General features: G+C 39.9%; 1 protein-coding gene and 1 non-coding gene across 6 annotated transcripts in view; one reads left to right on the top strand and one right to left on the bottom strand.

The window, feature by feature from the left end:
* The window catches only part of MID1 (midline 1), a 362,650-nt gene that overhangs the window by 121,413 nt on the left and 218,789 nt on the right, over positions 1–22,448 (bottom strand). For 4 of the 5 annotated variants that reach the window (XM_064364527.1, XM_064364525.1, XM_064364526.1 and 1 more), the window contains exon 2: positions 2,991–3,706. In XM_064364527.1, the coding sequence (XP_064220597.1) occupies positions 2,991–3,650 (660 nt within the window). In that variant the 5' untranslated portion in view covers positions 3,651–3,706. The remainder of the gene's footprint in view (positions 1–2,990; positions 3,707–22,448) is intronic. The other variant, XM_064364529.1, reaches the window with a different exon arrangement.
* Positions 20,784–20,890, top strand: LOC135270045 (U6 spliceosomal RNA). The gene has a single exon (XR_010338260.1). It is a non-coding gene; the product is annotated as a U6 spliceosomal RNA (small nuclear RNA).

The following is a 22,448-nucleotide window of genomic DNA, read 5'->3' as shown; positions in this document are numbered from 1 at the left end:
TTTTTCTTTTATGCTTAGAAAAGATTGCAATGTACACAATGATATTGTGATTTTTTATATAAACATACATCTGTTATACTGAGATTTAATATGAGTAAAATATGTCGCCCAAAGTTTAGTGTTATTGCAAGAAATTATTCTTCATAATCATTGAAGAATTCCCTTCTTTATATAATGGAGTTTTACTAACAGAAGGACAAAAAACGTTTCCAAAGACACCAGGGTTCTTTCATATGCAAATTAATAAAGCAAATGTATTGTCTTATCAATGAAAGCATCCTCAAATTCCTCCACGCTTTATCCCTTTTCCCACATCATCATAAATCCACATCTATATGAGATCCTAGAGCTACAGAAAAATACATTTTCGGAGTACATTTCAGACCAAAGTAATAATTAACAGAAACATAATTCCTTGGTTTTGGTCCTCTTGGTATGCTACTACTTCCTTCAAAAATCAATATTTATATTGTGTTTAGGCTTTAAACAAAACAAGGAAGTACATATGTTTATAAATATGTGATAACTGAAATATCAGATGCCCAAATGTCATAATTGTTATTATTTTTAAAATTCTAACATAAGTGTCATGTTTTAAAACAAACATGCTATGTTGGGATGTTATTTGTTCAAATGCTCATAAGTATATTTTTGTTGAATGGCTGTAAATGTGTTTTGGTGCACTGGGTGCTGTTTATATGCTTATATTTCTGTAACTAGGCAATAAAAAGAAACCACATCATTAATTGTCAGGCCTTCCATGTGACAGTACAACAACCGATAACCCACTGGCTTGATTAAAGTGTGCGGGACTCATAACCGAAGAGTTTCGTTTTTATCACAAAAAGGGCTAGAGTATGACAGGATTTCCTCATAAATTTGGAGATGTGATGTAGATAATAACTCTGCTGTGACAGGGCATGAGCACTGAGCAGAACTTGACTACAATATTTAAATAAATTTCAAGCCTGGGAGTTGTTAAATATCAAACATCATTATGATTGTGGTGTTTTAACAAACAATCATTAAAAGGTAGTGCAAATACAATCAAAGGAGCATTTTTGATAAAGAAACAAAGATCTGGCATGTTTACATTTTGCAAAACAAAAATCAAACATCTCTTCAGTTTTCCTAAATATTCTCCCTTCAGCTCCACCACCAATAAAAAAAGGGTTAAAAAAAGATTACCTTGGTTTGTAAAAATTAGTAGCCTTATCAATTTATGCAAAAGTAGCTCTAAAGGCACAGCTCATAGATGCACTGCCTTTGCTATGATTAACTTTGGTGGTACTTTTCTCTGGTGCTACCATGCGCTGTACTGGAAAGCCTGTCAGCGTCTGTCTTCTGTTGTCTGTGTCACCTAAGTCCTTGTGCTTGACTTCCTCTACGTGGTTTAAAGATGGATTTGCACCAGTAATTCTTTGGATAGTTGAAGTGAAACATGCTGCCCAGGTGATGCTTTTGTTGCCCAAATGACATTGAGAAGCAGGAATTCACCTCAGCATGTCGACATCCCTCAACATGTCAAGAAATAGCAAAGCCAAATCCCAGATGTGGTCCGTTAATCCCACTGTCACAAAATAAACTATATGGTCCCAGTAAACACAACCACCCATTTGCTAAGGAGAGGTGATAGGAACCATTTGTTAAAGGTGACACTGTTTTCTAAGTGATAACACTCTTTTGATCATGTGATTCATTTTGTTTGCTCAACAACATGGTATGTGTTTTTCCTGAGAGGAAGGACTTCAATATATATTTACTTAGAGATTTTAATTTATACTTTCTTTCTTTTAATTGGTGTCTTGTGATCTAATATTAGCTGGTGAACATAGTATCTCACTCAAACTTCCTCAGCTGAGTTTTCAATAATTTGATTCATCATTTCCTGAAATTGAACAGATATCTGGAGACTTGGCTTTTTATTTCTTCCCTGGTGCTTTCTATCCATATTTATAGCGTGATTTTTATTTTTTTTTGAAACAGAGTCTTGCTCTTTTGCCCAGGCTGGAGTGCAGTGGTGCAATCTTGGGGCACCGCAACCTCCACCTCCCAGGTTCAAGTGATTTTCCTGCCTCAGCCTCCTGAGTAGCTGGGATTACAGACACCCACCACTACACCCAGCTAATTTTTGTATTTTTAGTAGACACAGGGTTCTGCCATGTTGGCCAGACTGGTCTCGAATTCCTGACCTCAAATGATCTGCCTGCCTCAACCTCCCAAAGCGCTAGGATTACAGGCATAAGCCACCACGCTCCGCCTAGAGAGTGATTCTTTTATTTCATATACAGTCATATTAATTATCCCCCAATCTGGAGTTAGGTTAATAATTTCATGCAAAAAAATGAAGTTCAAACAGTAACCTTACTAAATAAAGAGCCGACACAAAAAGAAATTCTTTCATGAAACCTAAGATTGCCAGGGCACTGCATTTCACCAATAAGCTGAATATCATTTACATAAGGAATAAAAGGTCACGTGTCCTCTAAAATCCCACATTTGCTACAGACATTCCTCCTTCTATTCTTTTGTTTGTGCAGTAACTAGATACAGGTAGGCTGAGAGTGAATTAGTTTTCCCAGATGAGTGAGAAAAGTAAATGTTTCCCAAATGCCCAAAGCGAGATTTTATCTGTCATTCTCTCTCTCTCTCTTTCTTTCTCTCTCTCTCTCTGAGAGAGAGGCAGCACTCTCTTTGCAAGAACTGTAAAAATTGAAAATGATCCAGAAAAACTGCATGGATTGAAAATGATCCAGATTTTTAGAATTTGCCCTCACCTTGACAACGCTAAAATTACAAGCAGCAGTCAACTTTTACAAGATACCCTTATTGTGTAACATTTATAGGCTGCCAAAAACATGTTAAAACTAATCAGATAACAAAGGTGAGGAGAAACCCTTCACCTGCCACGTAGCTAGCAGTGAATACACTTTTTATTTCCATGACATTTTCTGGCAGAAAGGGGTTGGCTTAAGGCGGATCGGACTAACCTTCAATTTGTCATAGCGCTCACTCAAAGCTGCCACCTGATGATCGCGGTGCCGCCCAACCAGTTTACACAAGGCACAGATTAACTGGTCATCGGTCACGCAGTACATATTCACCTTCTCATCCTCGTGCTCCAAGCACATCAGCCCCCGGATGTGTGAGTCCGGAATTGGCTCAATCAGACGATGGCCTGTAAAGGGCTTCTTATTCGGGTGAGTGGCTTTCAGGCACTCGTCACAGTAGGACACTTCGCAAGTGACACAGGTCTTCACAGCGTCCTGGGCAGGATCCTGGTCACAAAACTGGCAGAGGACCTTCTCGGCTGAGGTCATGGTGTTGGCGTCAAAGGCCCGCTCCCGACGGGTCTCACTGGGAGAGTTGGGCCCGCTCACTGATGCTTTCTGGAACCTGTCGATGATGTTCTGTAGAGTGACGTTGCGCTTCAGCCCGTCTAGACCTCGCTGGCTGAGGGTGATGACATGCCGGCAGGTGGGGCACTGGAAGGCGGTGATGGACTCCACAGACTCGTTGGTAGCACAGTGTGATACTAGGATGCGGTGGGCGCAGTTGAAGCAGAGGCTGTGTGCGCAGGGCAGTAGGAGAGGGTCCTCAAAGAGCTCCAGACAAATAGGACAGGTCAGCTCTGACTCCAGTGTTTCCATCTTCAGGCAAAGCTCTCTTGTGTCATCAGCAAAACCCAAGGAAGCTGATCAGCTATCTGGAAACAAGAAGGTAAGATTTGATTAGGCACAGGGGGGTCAACCATGGGGGGCTGTCAGCTTTGAATGCATCTCAGAATAATTCCAAACACAGGTCATGAAAGGGTAAGTGTGTGTACATTCCAAATAATTCTCTTTCTATTCATTGGGGAAAAAAGGGCGTAAAAGCATCCTGAGCCATTATACACCAGTTAACATTTTCTCAAAGTTCAGTAACTGAAAGTTCGCAATTTTTTTTTGCAATTTTGTTTTTTAAAAGGCCTCATTGAAAATTAGAAAGTAATTGAAACTGTAATTTCCATAATTTGTATTTAATCACAATAATCTTATTGTGTCAGAGTCAGCTTTTACCTTGCACAGAAAATGAAAATGTAGAAATATTCATTAAAAAAACTAGAGTCTTTTATAAATTTGAATTTATACACTTACATATTAATGTATATAAGGTTTAAGGACTTTTATTCTGCAATACCAAACCAGGTTTCAGAACACTAGGAAAGCAGTAACTACAGAAATAGCCATGAAATATACATGAAATCAGATGTGTGGATTTCAGCAGAGATGATCATGTTTAAGTGTGGGATGTCATTTTACAAAATACATTCCTGAGAAAAAACATTGACTTTCACAAAGACGATTGTGATAGAGGCAATATTTTTGGTATGTGTTCGTTATGCTTCTGAATAATTCCATTGTTTATCCGTCAGTGGGACGTGGGTGGGCAGAGAGAAGCAGATAAAAATATCTGGGGGCTTTTTCAGTGACTGCAGTAAGTTTAGGTACCAATGACTAATATTTAGAGCAACAATTTAGTTAATTAGAACAAGAATTTTGGTGGTTATCATATTCATTTGATAAGTTATGTTTATGACCATGATAACGATTACAGTTGAGAAAGCAATTTAAGGAGGCTTACAAAACTGCTGAGGGACCCCTTTAGCCAAAAAACTCCCATCACGGGCTTGTCACTGTTGCCAGCAACAGGCCAGACTGGCAGGAGGTCCAGCCTCACACTCTGAGTTGTGTTGGCCTGGGTATAACCTCTGCCAGCTTTGTTGCTCCCCTCTAGGCCACCTGAGGGTGGCCCAGCTGCCTGCTCCCCACGCCGTAAAGACCTCAGTGCTTTTGTGAACTCTCGTCTGCCTTCCCATCAAAAAGCGTAGTGGAAAGACTTCCACACAAACCCCAGTTCACTAAGGGTGAAGAGGCCTCATGCTCATTAGCAGGCCTGGGAACCAAGCTGCTTTGAACCTTCTCCCTTTCAAGACCATTAGCAGAGGTCTGTGGAACAGTGATGGGAATATTAGATGCAGCCCACTGCAGACTGTGGAACAGTGCAGTTCACCCAGTAGTTGGGAGGTTCAAATCACCCACGGGGGTGGGGGTGGGGTGTTCTCAGCCGGATTTATGGGAAGGTTTCACATCCAAAGCTATGTTTAGTGATTCTGACGATCAGGCGCTTGAATTCACACCTCCACTTATTTACAAAATTCATGGTTTCTAGAATACCCTGACCCCTTCTGAAATAACATCCTTCAGAAATAACACGTGGTGTTTTGGTGAAATTAATGCTCATCTTGCTACCAACTGAATGGTAACTGATCATTAAAAGTATAAAGTTTGTCCTGAGCCTGTTAAAAATTAAAGAGCTACTGGCTCCATAAAAGCCTGGCACCTTAAAAAATCCTCAACCATTCACTAACATTTACTACATAGGAAAGAATAAAAGAGCAACTGTGACTTGAAATATTAAAGCTTGCACATCTTTCTACAACTTGCAATGGAAACCCTAGGGTTGCTGTTATAAGAAACATATCATCTCCACTTGGTCTCAGTCACCTCTTCCTATAGATGGCTCAGAAGAAATGGAAAGGTTTTTACCGATTAATAATTATTTTGGTTAATCATAGAAAAATGTAGAGTTATCTTTAAATCAAAGTTCTTCCACCTTCTCGTCAGAAGCATATAAATTAAAGAAAAAATGTAGCCCTTTTGGTCTGCTTTGTTCTCAGATAAAACAAGAATGCCTACCACTGAATCTCAACAGAAGGATAAGCATCAAATTAGGTCTGGAGAGCTATGATGACTGTATTTTTAATGCAGGTGCCAGGATTCCATCCCGGAGTGGTGTGATGAGAATTTCTAGAAAGGATTCCGCTGGGGGACCTCAGTGGAAATGCTGACATTTAATAGATGTTTACTGTGTGCCAGGTACTGAGCTAGCCGAAGAAGCCAGAATCTTTATCTCTATTATCATGGGCCAAGCCAGCATCATCTCTCATGTGGACTATCATAAGACCTTTCTAAATGATCTCCTGGCTTCTGTTCACTCTTGCCCTTCCCCCTATAGCCTATCCTCCACTCAGAACCCAAGAGCCTGTTAAAACATGACAGAACACGCCTCTCTTCTGCTCTGCTCTGTAAGGGCTTTCCATCTCACCCAGAGAGAAATTCACCAGAATAAACCAGCCCCAGAAAACACAGACTCAGACAGTGAGCTCACTTCCTCCCACACTACTCACTGCTCCCTCTGCTCTGGGCACATGGCCTCGTTCTGACTCCTCAAACATGCCAAGCACATCCCAACCCCACTCACCCCTGCAAGGTCTTCAGAATCCACATGACTCTCTGCTCCAGTGTCACCTTCTCTCTGAATCCACATAAAACCAATTCTCCTTCTACTACCATACCACCTACCCATTGTGGCAATTCTTCCCCATCTCAGTTTATTTTTCTTTATAACATTTATCACTGACATATTATTTTAGTTTGTTTATTGCTCCATCTTTCCCTACTGTCCTCAACATTAGAATATAAGCTCAGTCAAAGCAGAGATTTGCTTTGCTCTTTGAGGGATGTACCACCAACACCTAGAACAGTGCCCAGCATACAAAATGACTCAAATAGTCATTGATTCCATTAAATGCACTGACTTTGCAGCTAAAATAAAAAGGATCAAATATAGCCCTGCCTTTAAGGATGTCTCGATATATTAGAACAGAGGTCAGCAAACTTTTTCTATAATGGGCAAAATAGTAGACATTTTTGGCTTTGTGGGCCAAAGGGGCCCTGTTGCAGCTACTCAAATCCACCACTGTAGGGCAAAAACAATCAGACACAATACATAAAGAAATGAGTGCAGCTGTGTTCCAACATAACTGTATTTAGAAAAACAGGCCAGCATTGGACTGCAGATCTTATTTTGTTGAGCCATGTATTAGAAGATAGAGGCATACAGAGATAACCAGAATATAAGTGAAAATCATTCTCAGAGAGGTATGAATAAAATGTTGTGTGGGTAACAGCGGCAAGGGTGGTGGAGCAAGACTTGGACAAGCACGTACAGGTTTTCAGTGCTAATGGGAAATAATTTGCAATGGGCTTTCAACCTGACATCAGTGGAAATTATGTGACTCGAGTGCTTAGGGGCAACTCATGTAAGAATGATTTAATAGTAGCTACTCAGAACCAGATCTTTTCTTTTATTGCCATAGCGCCTGGCATAGTGCTTTATGCAAGTGTCTACACTGTAAATGGTTAATTGTATTAGGTGATGACAAAATACTCAGCTGTGGTAGGTGAAATTCAGCCGATTTTCTAAATCTTTTACCTGTATGCTACCAAAAAGGAAGGGTTTTGGTTTGATATCTATAGTGGATCCCATTTTTTCCACATTTACCCAGATTTTACAATGACATAGATATCGTTTTTGTTAAATGGCTCAACAGTATCTTATTTGACTCATTCCATTCCTTCTTCCAAAAGAAACTTAATATGGTTTATTTTCTAGCTTTCTTTAAAATATCTTTTTGCAGAAATTAAAATGCCATTCATTCATTCATTTTTTTTTTTTTTTTTGCCATTCAATCTTTCACCAAATATTTAAGTTCTTCTATGTACTTGGTCCTGAGACAAGTACTGGTAACACCTGGCCCTGTCTCCATGATCTTATGGTTCATTCAGGGAGAGAAAATATGAAAAAGGTCAGGTGTGGTGGCTCATGCCTGTAATGCCAGAACTTTGGGAGGCCAAAGTGGGATGATCTCTTGACCCCAGGAGTTTGAAACCAGCCTGGGCAAAATAATGAGACTCTATCTCTACCAAAAAAAAAAAAAAAATTATCCAGGAATGGTGGCACATGCTGTGGTCCCAGCTACTTGGGAGGCTGAGGCTTGAGCATGAGAGGCTGAGGCTGCAATGAACCGTGATCATGCCAAAGCACTACAGCCTGGGCAACAGAGTGAGTCCATCTCAAGAAAAAAAAATGAACAAGCTGTAATGCAACATACAAAAAGATGCATGCCAAAGACAGACAGGGAATAATCAACTCTATATAGCAAGAGAGGCGATAAGGAGAAGCTTCCTGAAGGAGGTAAAGTATGAAGTGGGTTTTACAAGATGAACAGGGATTCACCAAGCAGATAGCGGTAGGTGGGTGGGAATTTTATGCAAAATTTTATCTTTCATTTGACTTTTCATATATATATGAATATATATATACATATATATATATATATATATCTTGATATATATAACAATATCAGGCCAGGCACAGTGGCTCACACCTGTAATCCCAGCACTTTGGGAGGCTGAGGTGGGTGGATCACTTGAGGTCAGGAATTCCAGACCAGCCTGGCTAACATGGTGAAACGCCCCATCTTTACTAAAATTACAAAAAATTAGCTGGATGTGGTGCCATGTGCCTGTGATTCCAGCAATTTAGGAGTCTGAGACAGGAGAATCACTTGAACCTGGGAGGCAAAGGTTGCAGTGAGCTGAGGTCACACCACTGCACTCCGGCCTGTGCGACAGAGCGAGACTGTCTCAAAACAAAACAAACAAACAAACACCAACAAAACCCCCCTATATCATAAAATAGCAACTTTTGCCTTTTCTTAACTGTCATAATGTAATTTCCATGCCTCAAAAAAAAAAAAGAGCTTCTTTGTCTTTACTTCAATAAAAGGAAATCACACATGCATATTTAACATTTTTGTGAATGGGCAGATTGGTTCTCATTCAGAGAGGATCTAGATAATCTTGGGAATCCCTTGCAACAAACTGGGAATGGCAATAAATCTCAGCTCACACCTCTGCCTGTCCATGGTTCAGACATCTAGAACAGGGCACAGAATAATGAACAACAGGGGAGAGAGCTAGATGGGTGACTGGACAATCTAAGACATTCTGCAGTTCTGCTACTTATTAGCTGTCTGTGTGTTCAAGGGTGAGTTTCCACAGATGTTCCCTACAGTCAATTCCTCTAGCACTCTAATCACTCCCCTCGGTAGGAGAGTCTTTAGTGACAGATTACAGTGAAGCCCCGAATTGTGGGACACATTGGATACATGTTTTGAAGAAACTTTCTTACGGGTTCAAGACTTATAAGGAAGGTACTTCTTTAAAGTGGAAAATTAATAAATAGACGTTTTGATGGAAAATAATAATGTAATTGTTTTCACACCTCCCTCTTCTTCCTTTCCTTTTCTCTCTCATTTTGTGTATCTTGGTCCATTTTGTGTTGCTATAACAGAATACCCGAGGCTGGGCAATTTATAAAGAAAAGAGGTTTATTTAGCTCGTGGCTCTGCAGGCTGGGAAGTACAAGAAGCATTGTACTGGCATCTGCTCAAGAGAAGGAACTTTGCTTTATAACAACTCCACTCTCGTGGGAACTAATCCACTCCTGTGAGAACCAATCTAGTCTCCATGAGAGCAAGAACTGACTCTCTCAAGAAGGGCATCAAGACATTTGTGAAGGATCTAACCTCATGACGCAGACATCTCCCACGAGGCCCCACCTGCCAATACCACCACATTGGGGATTAAATTTCAACACAAGTTTTGGTAGGGACAAACAAACCACAGCACTGCATGTCACTGAAATTGTACTTTTCTAGTTTTCCTCTGTCTAACCACTGCTGACTTCCACCTCTTGCTAATCAAAGCCTAGGTGTTTTCTCATGGTCTATGCGTCCTTTGAAAGAGCCATCCAATTTTTTGTTTGTTTCATGTACTGCCTCTCTGAGAATGACTGCTAGGCTTCTATTCCAAAATGCCATCCCTTTCTGGAACCAGTCTAGCACTGACAGTTCTTTGCTTCATGTACTGCAAGTGCCTCAGACTTGAAATGCCTATCATGTGGGATTTATCCTCTTCCCTCACAAGACTGTCTTTGTCTTCTCTACAGGGCTCCTGGTGGCTCCTCACAGCACTTCCATCCTCCTGGTCACGAGAAGGCAGACATCACAGTTTCTACTTGTCCCTCTTTAGGGGTTGGCAGAATAATGGCCCTCAAAGATGTCCACAGCCTCCTTCTCAGAGTTTGTGAATATTTTAGGTTACAGAGCAAAGGGGATTGAATGTTGCTGACATAATTAATATTGCTAAGCAGCTGACTTTGAGATGGTAAGAGTAGCATGGATCATCTAGGTGGATCCAAAGGAATCACAGGCTTTTTAAATGTGGAAGTGGCAGGAAGAAGAGTTAGAGTCAGAATGATAAGATATGACAAAGAGTCAACCAGTCATATCTGGCCTTGAAGATGGAGGACGGGGCCATGAGCCAAGGAATGCAGGCAGCTGCTAGAAGCTAGAAAAGGCAAGGAAATGAATTCTTCCCAAGGCCCTTGAAAAGGAATGCAGCCCTAAAGATACCTTACTTATAGCCCAGTGAGACCTGTCAGACTTCCGACTCTAGAAATGTAAGATAATGAATCTGCATTGTTTGAAGCCATCAGGTTTGTGCTAACTTGTTACAGCATCAGTAGGAAATGAATATACCCTCTATCCCCCAAATCCAAATCATTAGCTACACGTGTCAATCCTCAGGAACTCTGCACTGGTTTCCTTCCCTCTGTTCCCACTGCCTCTGTGTTGATGCAGACTCTCTTTGCTACATTCCTGGACCATTACCAAAAAATCCTCCTCATTTCTTCTCACCTCAAGTCTTTTCTCCTTCAGCTGGATGTTTGTAATGTCCTTCTGGCACCACTACTTTTTTCTGTCACTCCTCTCAAAGGCACAAAACATTGAGCAGCTCCCTGCTGCTCAAAGTATGAATCTGGTCACTTTGTCTCCTTTGCAAGCCTCACTCCAGCTTCTCCCAAACTATACTTTCAATCTTATTCCCAATCATTCCCTGGCCTATACCATGGAGCCAGTAAATGGGACCATTTGATGCTCTTAGCAATTGCCTTTGTTTTTCTTCCTAGCACAAATCATTTTTCCTATGTGTTTCTGGTTTCATGTTTGTTTTCTTTGATTTCAGGGTTTTATGTTTTGTTTTGTTTTAAGATGAGAGTAGAACCTCCTAAGAGGCTCAAAGAGCCTGGCCACTGTTGGATTTGGTGACTTCATATTCAACAAAGAGGAATTATTTTAAAAGGTGGCTCTAAATAGTGTGACATGTCTTAATTTTACATTCAGCAAAGCAACCCCTTTAACTGAAAAACACAAAGTGATGTAATTGTCCTATTCATAAAATAACTAAAATATTTATTTTAAAATATTATTTCTTAGTACACAACTGAATAGTCAGCAATAGGACCTGGGTTTAAAGTTATAGGATTCATCTCATTCTTTCTATGGCTGGATTCACTCTGGAGTTGATACAGGAACATAGGTGCATGTGTGCAGGCAGACACACAAACATAAATGTCATATGGAGATTAACATTCACAGTCTAAATTTGAGGCCAGTTATGAATGTGTGGCCTGAGACAAATGACCAACTCCCTTGACATTCTCCATGATAAAAACTGGATGTAAGAGGCGTGTGACTTTTGGGGCTAAGGAAAATTAATCAACAGAAAGATGGAAAGCTAGCAGTGAGGACTGTAAGAATGATGGGGCCTTGGTACCCAGGTGATGGCTAAGGTGATCTGGCTGATCTAGTTGCCTGAGCAGGTGGCCCCTTGCTCCCTCTAGGCTCCAGGTATCTTCATCCTGAAAAAGCACTCATACCAGGAGGAGGACTTTCCTGGAGAGAGTTAGGCTTTCTTTTGTCCAAGGTACAGGATATGAGAGGAAACATCTTGAAGGAGAAAATTCCTAGTGGAAGAGGAAGGACCTAGGGACTTCCTTGGTTTTAGAGTTTGGGCTTGAGAAGGGAAACGGGGGAACTCAGGATAGGTGCTCTTATGAATTATTGTTGCAGACCAAGGGCATGGATTCATCTTTTTTGCTCCCTCCTCTGAAGTAAGAGGCAAAAATATTGACCTGGCGAGTCCACTCAGACATAGCATTTAACCTCCAGCCTGTACTGTCGTAACCCTTGCCACCATCCTGCTGGCTAGCTCATCTTTATTTTTGATTTTTTTATTTTTTATTTATTTTTATTTTTATTTATTTTTTGAGATGGAGTTTCGCTCTTGTCACCCAGGCTGGAGTGCAATGGCACGATCTCAGCTCACCGCAACCTCCGCCTCCTGGGTTCAGGCAATTCTCCTGCCTCAGCCTCCCGAGTAGCTGGGATTACAGGCGTGCACCACCATGCCCAGCTAATTTTTGTATTTTTAGTAGAGACGGGGTTTCACCATGTTGACCGGGATGGTCTCGATCTCTTGACCTCGTGATCCACCCGCCTCGGCCTCCCAAAGTGCTGGGATTACAGGCGTGAGCCACCGCGCCCGGCCCTAATTTTTATTTTTTTTTAGAATTTCACAACTTTATTCTTTGTAGTCTCTCCTGACCTCTGCTATGACACGATCAAGATAACCCGCACCTTGAAGGAACACCTAGGATCCCTGTGAAGATAGCATTGCCAGGTTTAATCCATAGCCAAATTCAATGGGCAGGCCTTCTTGTTCAGAATGCCAAGGATATAGAAGTTTCATTTGTATATTCAAGAACTGAGCAGGAATTAGGAGTCTCCAGACCAAATGCATTCTGAGAGCTCACTTATCCATTAGAATAAGGAGATAGCCTATCATCAGCACATCATCTATAATTTTTTATCCCAAATTTCTCTTAATGGGGGCACTGACATTTTTAATCACAAGGTAAACCCACCTCTCAATGCTTTCCTACAAGTATTCTAGGTTATGTCTGCACACTTCATGAAATACAATTATTTTTCTAATTTGGTGTATATAAGAAAGAACATGCAATTCTATCAATTCCATCAATAATCTTACTTTCAGCCTCTCACTTTGTACAACTCTAAAGCCTTCACTACCAGGGAAATTTGTGAGTTGCTAGACCAAGGAATAAACTTGGCTGCCAACACTGGGTGGCCTGTGATTAATTGTTAATACCAGGTGGCTCTCAGCCACTGCCCAGATGATTCCCAGGGCACTTCCTCCAGTTCTTTTCCAAATATGCTCTGGACTATAGAGACTAAGTTTATTGTTAAATTTACCAAAACATAACTGAGATGACAAACACACTGTTAAAATTGTACGATGTTACACCAAGCCACACGAAAATGGTTTCAGAACAGGAAGCTCCTATAAGTATTTCAAACAACAAACAGCATTGAAAATGTACCAATAAATTGAATTACTTGAGAGTCCTAAATTTCCGAAACAAAATCAAATCAATTTACTTGATTGTCCACTCCTGCTATCCCCTGTTTACCTGGGTAATTAAGATTCAGTTGATTTATTGCTATTTGAATTTTTGCTGTTAGATTATCTGCATTATAGAACTATAGATGAAATAATTTTTAAAGACTGCAGAATGATGTTTCTAGCTTGGACCAGCAGAAATACAGACTTTCAGAGGACTCAAAACTACTGAACTGTAAAACACTGGAAATCAACCTGAGTTTGGGAGGCAGATTGTAACAGGGACCCAACTCAGAAGGGACTTGCTCTCATCTTAAATAAGCATAATTTTCAGCAAACTGACACAAGAACAGAAAGCCAAACACCGTATGTTCTCACTCATAGGTGGGTGTTGAACAATTAGAACACGTGGACTCAGGGAGAGGAGCATCAGACACTGGGGGCAGTTGGGGGCGGGTAGGGGAGAGACAGTGGGGGGTGGGGAGGGAGGGGAGGGTGGGAGGGATAACATGGGGAGAAATGCTAGATATAGTATGCACCTAAAGTAAAATAAATAAATTTTAAAAAATAACAAATGGATAACATTAAGAAAGTAAATATAAAACCACAGATTAAAAGAAAAAAAGTATCTAACACAATCTCCATACAAACTGGCTGATACATCCAAGATGAATTCATCATAGAGTATTTTGAATAACATAATACAAGCACTCAGCATCTGTATATTCAATTATGCAGTTTAGTATTTGACTTTGAGTGATAAAAACCACCGAATAAAGATACTAACCAAATGCTATTTTACGGATTAGTACTCTGGCCAATTTAAGAAGCAGGTGGGTCAGTAAAGGCACAGTAAAACAGGGCCACGAAGTGAAGGAAAAAGGAGAGAAGGAGACCTAATTGGATTTAATTGCATTCTGAAATACTGCAAATTGATAGTATAATATAGGCTGTTTGAGTACAAATGAGAAGTGGTTCTTAAAAACAACAGTATAAATAATACATCAAGTAAGAACAGGTGAAAAAAGGTGATCCAGTAACATTTTCTAGGTAAACAATGTGACTCTGAACTATCACTGCATTTAGCCTCCAAATGCCAGCACATTCAAATTCATTTGCTCAACCGGTAACAGACAACTAAGAATTTCTGCCAAGCAAATTGTAGGGGACCAGAGGGACCGTTTGAAAAAAAAAAAGTGACAAGCAGATGAGCACTGAGATGCTAGCCTCAAGTTTTAAAATAATTAATACAATAGATATTTTGAATAACTTGACATTTCTTCTTTAAGAAGTGCTGAAATTAACTTTTTTTTAACGTGATACTTGAAGTGAGAACCAGGAAAGACTTTTAATTTCACCAAACACCCACCTGGTGGAATTCATGCAAATCAAATTAAACTGTTAACCAAATCTTTTCTGTACTTTCACATCTGCTTAAAACTTGCTCATTCTTAATAATTGGATCTCTAGGACATTCTTTAAAATAATCACATACTCGCCTGACCATGCAACCTGATTAATAATGAATGAACATTACTGAAAAGAATCACTTCGAAACACGGCAGATGTCTGTGGGGATATGAAGACTTTAATGATCAAAATTAAGGGGAAATGGAAGCTGGGTCACACTTTCTGGTTATTTTAACTGAAACCTAGTCTTCCAAATTTACTTAACAGAATACTTAAACACTTCTTCACGAGGTTCATTTACACAAGCAGACAAGCACAAAGACAAATGGCAATGCAAAAGAACAACCCAGATTCCTTGAGAAACAACTGCCCTATCCTGTTCTGTCTTAATAGTGAAGAAAGCCCCTCAACAGTTTCAGAAATCCTATTTGTTCCATTGAAAGACTGATAAACAGGTTAAAAACAGGAATTAGTACATTGGTCCTTAATAGTTCTTTGAGCACCTCTCTAGATTCTGACAAACAGATCACCTTGAATACCCACCAATGGACTGCACACTAGTTCTTTTTGAAGAAACATCGCTGTAGGCAGAGGATGGGGACGCACAAAATGACAGACAGGCCACCAAAACCAGATGGTGGGTGGCAGGCAGTGCTGGAGCGGTCCTGTGTGTCTGTGAGTGCGTCGACAGTGAAACACAACAGGAAAATCGGTCCAACAATTCCAGGAAGGCCAGCTCCACCTCATCCACTCCGCCAGGGTTGCCCGAGTTGAAGAATCAACTGCCTTTTCCACGGCCCCCGGCACGACTTTCCTATCCCCTGGCCTACTCAATGTTCAGCTGAACCCGAATGAAAAGGTAGCTCAGGTCAGCTCAACACCCACTGCCTGGTCCAAAAAAATGATGACTTAGCAGTGGGATCTGTACTCTCATTCCTTACAGAGACCAGGAGCAGCTTGGCTGACAGAGATAGTGTCCTGTGGCTGAAGGCTGGATGCCAGCTTTCCATGCCACCAACGGGAGTCGTCCTGCCCAGCTCCTTGGGTTGGGAACAGGCACTGGACTCATTTCCTTTGGGGCTTCTCAGTGTCCTACTGAGCACACGATCACATTATACTCTGGATGCTGGCTCATTCATTTAAAAAATAATATACACATTATTTTGTACCTTTATCTTCTGAATTAAAGTGTAATGTCTGGAAAAAGTTTTCTTCAAAGTTACATCAGGAACAACAATCTCCAGTATAGACACAATAAAACAGTCATTTATTTCTTCTAAAAATAGTGACCTAAATAGCAATCTATCATCCTGATAAAATATATGTATGCATGAAATATACATATATATGTATATACACACAGGTTTCACATACACACACGTGTATACATATATTATGTAAAAACATATATAAAAATCATCATATGTGTATATATACGTTGAATATTACATACACAGTATATATATAATAGCAAATCTCTGATGAGTGTCTAAAATTTCAGTCTCCAGAATGGCAAAGAAAGGGTGAATTGAGAATGGAAAGTAAAATTTGATTTTAAAATTTAAAATTTGATTGACTAAAGGAGGAAGGGGAAGTAGTCTTCCTAAAAGCAAAAAAAAAAAAAAAAAGTCCTGCACTGCAGTTCTTTGAAGGATGTTGCTTATCACTATGTAAGACAAGAAACTGCAACTAAAGTAAATCATCAGGAAAGTGTTTAAAAAAAGAATCATGTACAATTCAATTCATAATCCAGACATTTGGACTCCACCAAAGGTGTTTAAGGAACATTCATGATAAAGGGGAAGGAGAGGCAAGAACCGCTTCCTCAGGCTGCCCAGTTTGCACGTCTCAACGTCTACTTTATTGCCATTGCAACACTTCACAGTAAATCAAAGCATGCTTCACATGTTAGGACATAAAAATGCAAACATAGATTTTTTTTGGCTTATGTCTCTCCAAGTTATAACTTCATTTGTCTTTTAACAATGAATAAAAGGATTACTCAATTTCACATATAGATGACTTCCTTAAGAAGTTCTCATTGTCCTTGGAAGAGACACACATACATCATCAAGTAGAATTCTAAAGAACTTTTCATCAAGACATGGCTTTTGTTAAAACAACATTTAAACTGTCAAAATTCTACAGGCTTAACTTTTCCCTATTTTGGCACTGTAGTGGAAAATTAGCCTGAACATCTCGAGTTGAAATATCGGGAAAGAAATATTTACTCCACCCCTCAAAACAAAATGGTAAACAAACAAAAAATATAATCTCCTAAAGGGCATAAACTCACAACTTCCAGATGAAACTTACCACTATCTGAATGTCTCAGACATTTCATGTCTTTTACAGTTTAAGAAATAGAGCATTTACTTTTAAAGGCACACAGAACCTATTTTACAATATATTGAAAATGACTGATGTTTTCCAGGTCTATGCTGTACCGGGTATCATGCAAGAATTCGGTTCTGAAGGCAATGATACAGCCTGGACAGAGAAGGAAGATGGTGAGAGCCAGTCACACCTGGTCTCCTGGCAGAAGTCTAAATTGACCCTCTTGGTGAGTGGACCAACATGGTAGAAGAAATGGAAGTTACTAATTCCTGTGAAATCAGCCACAGATGAAAAGCATTTAACATTGCTGTCCCTGAACGCTTTCTCAAATGTATTTATAGTTTGATAGGCATTTCCATGTATATTCATAGAACTATTTATATGTCTGTATAAAGTCATATATGTCCATAATGGAATTAGTTTTTGTAGTTATATATAATGTATATGTATGCATAAGTCCACATATACATATACAAAAGCATCTTTTCAAAATTGTTTGAGACTGGATAGAATTCACTCTTCACAAACCCCTCGGTTATAGTGGTCCTTCTGCATTACAGAAACATTCCTTCCTCAGTGCAAAAACAGAAACTTGTAGATAATGTTTATTTAAAAATAACAACTGCCTGATCATATCTGCAAAAGGTTACCTGAAAATGAGCAAAATGACACAAGTGATCTATACTCTGAAAGACAGAGCAGGCAAGTGGGATTTTTGCAGCAAGCATAGTAGATTGTGCCCTGGAGAAACGCTTGCCTCTTGGGGAAACTTTTTCTTACTTTATTTATATAATACTCTCCTAGAAGGCAGAGAAAGTACACAGCGTCCCCTTCCCAATTATTATCCACCAGGAGCAAAATAGTTATTGATGGTGGCAATGTGACATTTCACAATTGTTCTCTGAACACTGGGAAGCTTAAGTTCAAAGACAAGAACAAATACTAGTCTCGTGACTCATGGAGGTAATGACGATGTTATAGAGTAACTGATTCCCATTGTGTGAGCAGTTTGGGAAATTCTCTCAAATATGATGGCTCCTTTACCCAAAGAAAATCTCTTTTTCCCTCAACCTCAAAGTCAGCCACACACAAAAACCTCTTGTTCACAATACCCTGAAGCTGCCTTGCAATCTTAAAAAGTAAGGAAAACTAACCTTTATTCACAACTCCTGGTTAACTATTACGAAGAACATGCTTTAACCATTTCCCCTGATCACTGAAGCTCTACAGTCAGGGGAAGAAGTCTTTTTTCTTTTCTTTTCTTTCTTTTTTTTTTTTTTAAAGGCAACAGAAAGAGGAGTGACTCTTTTGTTCTGAATTGTTATTGTAAAGCACCACATGAAAGAAAAGGAACGATGGGAACATGGCAATGAAAAGGACAACAGCGCTGACAAATGAAAACAGGATATTAAGAACAGCGTCGGGACTGTGAGTCTGTACAGAACAAAGGCGGAAGGCTACTCGGGAGAAATTCAAGCAGAAATACTCTTAACACATTTACATGCTAATGGATGAACTGTAGTTTCTCCAGGTGGCATAGATCTCTAAGTCCGGGGCAATAAAAATAGGTTATCATTAAAACACACACACACACACACACACACACACACACACACCATAAAGTGTCATAAAATTAAAACTGCTTTCAAATCACATTCAAGCACACCCTCTGCTTTCAACCAGTAATCCACTTCTTGAAATTTCTAGATCTATGTTTTGCCCTATGTAAAATAAGATACTGGTTCTATCAAATAACTGAGCTAACTTAGTACATAGTCCCAAGGAGAGTGAATTTTTTTACCAAAAGAGAAACAATTTTCTTTCCATTCACAGCACACTCTAACTTACACTTTAAATATAACCTTTCAATAGAGTTTTCAAGAACTCCCAGGGAAACTAGGCAATGGGTACTGTGTTGCGAAACAATTACAGCAACTAAGTGGCTAACATTAATAGAGTACACTGGTTTTGCCAAGTCATGGTGGTAATATCTTATACTTTTCTTCTGATGCAAATTCTGCATCAGAAGCTAGTATGATGGTACATTTAATAACACATCACTCTAGCTTATTGGACTTACCACATAAGAATTATTATTATTGTAGTCTCTAAAGAGGTTCAGAAAAGTAAAAAAACATGTCTTATTTTGCACTCCATTAAAAAATTGTCTTTTTTTCTCTCTTTTCTATGTTCTGCCACTATTCTCTTTTTCCCCCTTTCTTGATCAGTCCTTTCTGTTGTCAGATGAGTAATGACACTCATCTTTTTTGCTAAAGCATTTTATCCAGCTTTTCTCTGGCATGCTTTCAGAAAACTTGGGGCTAAGCCCTGAGCTCAGTGGGCCCAAGTGTCCTTGGTCTAGTTTTGGGCTGACACTGTCGAGGTGGTGTCCCGTAAAAAAAACCATGTAGTGCCTTGAAGCCAGATAAACCTGAGTTCAAATCCTGACTCTGCCATTTCCTTGCAAAGGCAGATAGGAGACAGATACTGTACATATCTTATACTCACAGATGGTCTTCCTATCTTCTGTGCAGTTTCCTTATCTGTAAAACGTGGACAATAAGAGCTATCTTAAGGGTCCTTTGAGGATTAAGTGAGGTGAACTTTTTTAAATGCCTGACAAAATTCTCACTCTTATGGAAGGACAGGGTGGTAGAGGTTGGGGGGTTGGGGTCCTTCTTCCCTTCTTGTCCTGAATCACCTCTTCCCACTCTTCTTTGAATAAATTCATTATCTGTGTTTTTTATTGGAAACCTCTTCATACCATTTTTGGAAGGAAGAAGGATATAAATCCATTTATTCAATAACATTCATGGAGCGTCTTATGTGAATGAGAAAACAGTATGTGAATGAGAAATGAACTAGCATTTTTATTCTTAACACTAATGACTTACCTTCACACTGGCAATTTCATCTATTTCCTACACTATGACATACCTCTCTGTTCATTACCACTGATCTCCCACCATGACCTTGGGCCTTCAGTTCTGCTCCCCACTGAAGGTCACCCTGTCCCATATGCATTCTTTGTCAGAATTTTTTATTTTGCAGAAAATAAGGGACCCTGGCATGGATGGAGCATGTGAAACTATCAAGAACAGTGAAAAGTTTCAGATTTTTGCTACCTGCCAGTTTTGTTTCATGAATGCTGGCAGAAGACCACCTGAATCAAAGATAAAGGTTGTTTTTACTCAAATGGTATGTGTTTCATGTTCTGTTGGTTCCCCTTGTCCCCGAAGTCCTATGGAGCATCTCAGGTCCATGTTTGCAAACTCAGAAGGTTTGCATCATACCCGAGCAACCCCAAGCTTAGGGAATCTGAATCTTTTATAACGGACTGCAAGTTAGCCTGCCCAACAAATAGTCTGGAATAAGAGCATTCAATGCTTCAGCTCACAAGAGGTACAAAAATGTGATGGAGCCATGGAAAAGTATTTCCTAATAGACACAACTCCCGTCTCCTCCTGGGGATATGGCCAACAGTTGTCACTAGAAATCAGACGATCACTGGGCTTTCTAGCAGTTACCATAGAGGGAGAAGTTCATTTGGCATTGAATGACCCTTGAGTCATAGAAGACTAGAGGTAAAAGGAGCCTGCAAGAAAGTGATGAAAACTTCCTTACCACAGCTCCAAGCTCCTTCTCCAACCACCCTCTGACATCAGCTGCTGTACTGGTAAAACTGGCAGAAAGCAGGTAAGCCTCACCCATAGATTTTGTTCGAGTAAACGTAGCCCTTAATGTCCTCCATAGTCCCAAAACAGCTTGGGTCTGTGCAACTTCAACTCTTCACTCTGAACCTAAACTAATTTTAAGAGTTTGGTGCTTGTTTCAGCAGCACATAGATTAAAATTGGAACGATACAGAGAAGATCAGCATGGCCCCTGTGCAAGGATGGCACATAAATTCATGAAGCGTTTCATAATTTTTAATTATTCAAAAAATATTAATAAAATAAAAGTTTGGAAGAGTAAGCTAATTTTGTTACTTTTATGACATTGGAAATCCTGTATGTACATCCATCTGGCTTTCTTTAAGCATTAAAAAAAATTAGAAGTCTTGGCCAGGCACAGTGGCTCACGCCTGTAATCCCAGTACTTTGGGAGGCCGAGGTGGGCAGATCACGAGGTCAAGAGATCAAGACCATCCTGGCCAACAGGGTGAAACCCTGTCTCTACTAAATATAAAAAAAAATTAGCCAGGCGTGGTGGCACGCACCTGTGGCCCTAGCTACTCGGGAGGCTGAGGCGGAAGAATCGCTTGAACCCAGGAGGCGGAGGTTGCAGTGAGCCGAGATTGCGCCACTGCACTCCAGCCTGGTGACAGAGCAAGACTCCGTCTCAAAAAAAAAATTAGAACTACTTCTTTTGGAGTAAAACCAGAAGAGTCATTTCTTTCATTATTCTTTCATTCCACTGCTATTTTTTGAGGTTGTCCTGTGTACCAGGGGCTGCTCTGGGCAGTAGCAAATTAGTGGTAAATGTGAGAGCAAAGGTCTGCCCTTGCAGAGCTAACATTTTAATGAAGGAAATAAAAAGTAAAAGGGTTTTAAAAAACACAAACATTTCAAAGACTCATACATAAAATGAAATGAAAAGGATGACATGATAGAAGGTAGATGGGTGGTACAAAGCGATTTTAGCTAAGGGGATACTTCTACTCATATTTGTGCTAGCTTTCTTGACATTTTGGCTTTGTCCCTGCCAATAAACAAGCAAAGAGCATCTGAATTTCAGTATAAAACTTTCCAGTGTTTGGTCAGAGAGCTGTGATTTAATTTTTCAAGTTGTTAAATGTTTAGTTTCAGACTTCCTCAGGATAGATTTCTTTTTCAAGGGCATAAAAATCCAACTTTTACTATTTCTTACAGGAAAATGCTATGTAATGAATTATTGGAAAGTACTGAACTCTTTATTTATTTTAGCAATAAAATTTTGAAGGAGAAAAGCCATGAACACTTAGTGGGCTCAAAAAGCAGGAACCTTGATGTCTTTTTGTACTGCTATAACAGAATTCCTGAGATGAAGTAATTTATAAAGAACAGAGATTTAGTTCTCACAGTTTTGGAGACTGGGAAGTCCAAGATCAAGGTGCCATCAGGTTAGGGCCCGATCTCTCTATTTTCAAGATGGTGCCTTGAAGGCTGTGTCCTCTGGAAGGGAGGAACGCTATGTCCTCGCATGGCAAAAGAACAGGAGACGAAAAACCCACTTCCACAAACCCTTTTAATAGCAGCATTAAGTCATTCATAAGGGCTCTACCACTAAGCCCCACATCCCAACACTGCTGCATTGCAGATGAAGTTTCCAACAAATGAATTTTGGGAGACACATTCAAACTGTAGCATATGGTACTCAGAATTACCTGAATATCTCAAATGTTTGATTCTAGGTTATTAACTCAATGTTGAAAATAACCATGGATGTACAGTTAAGGTCATAGGGATGGACAGGAAGGAAATGAATAGAGACACTGGAAGAGGCATTG

The sequence above is a fragment of the Aotus nancymaae genome, unplaced genomic scaffold (assembly GCF_030222135.1).
Source record: "Aotus nancymaae isolate 86718 unplaced genomic scaffold, 86718_ANA_hifiasm-v0.15.2.pri h1tg000058l, whole genome shotgun sequence".
NCBI lineage: Eukaryota > Metazoa > Chordata > Mammalia > Primates > Aotidae > Aotus > Aotus nancymaae.
This window is presented reverse-complemented; position numbering and strand designations above follow the sequence as displayed.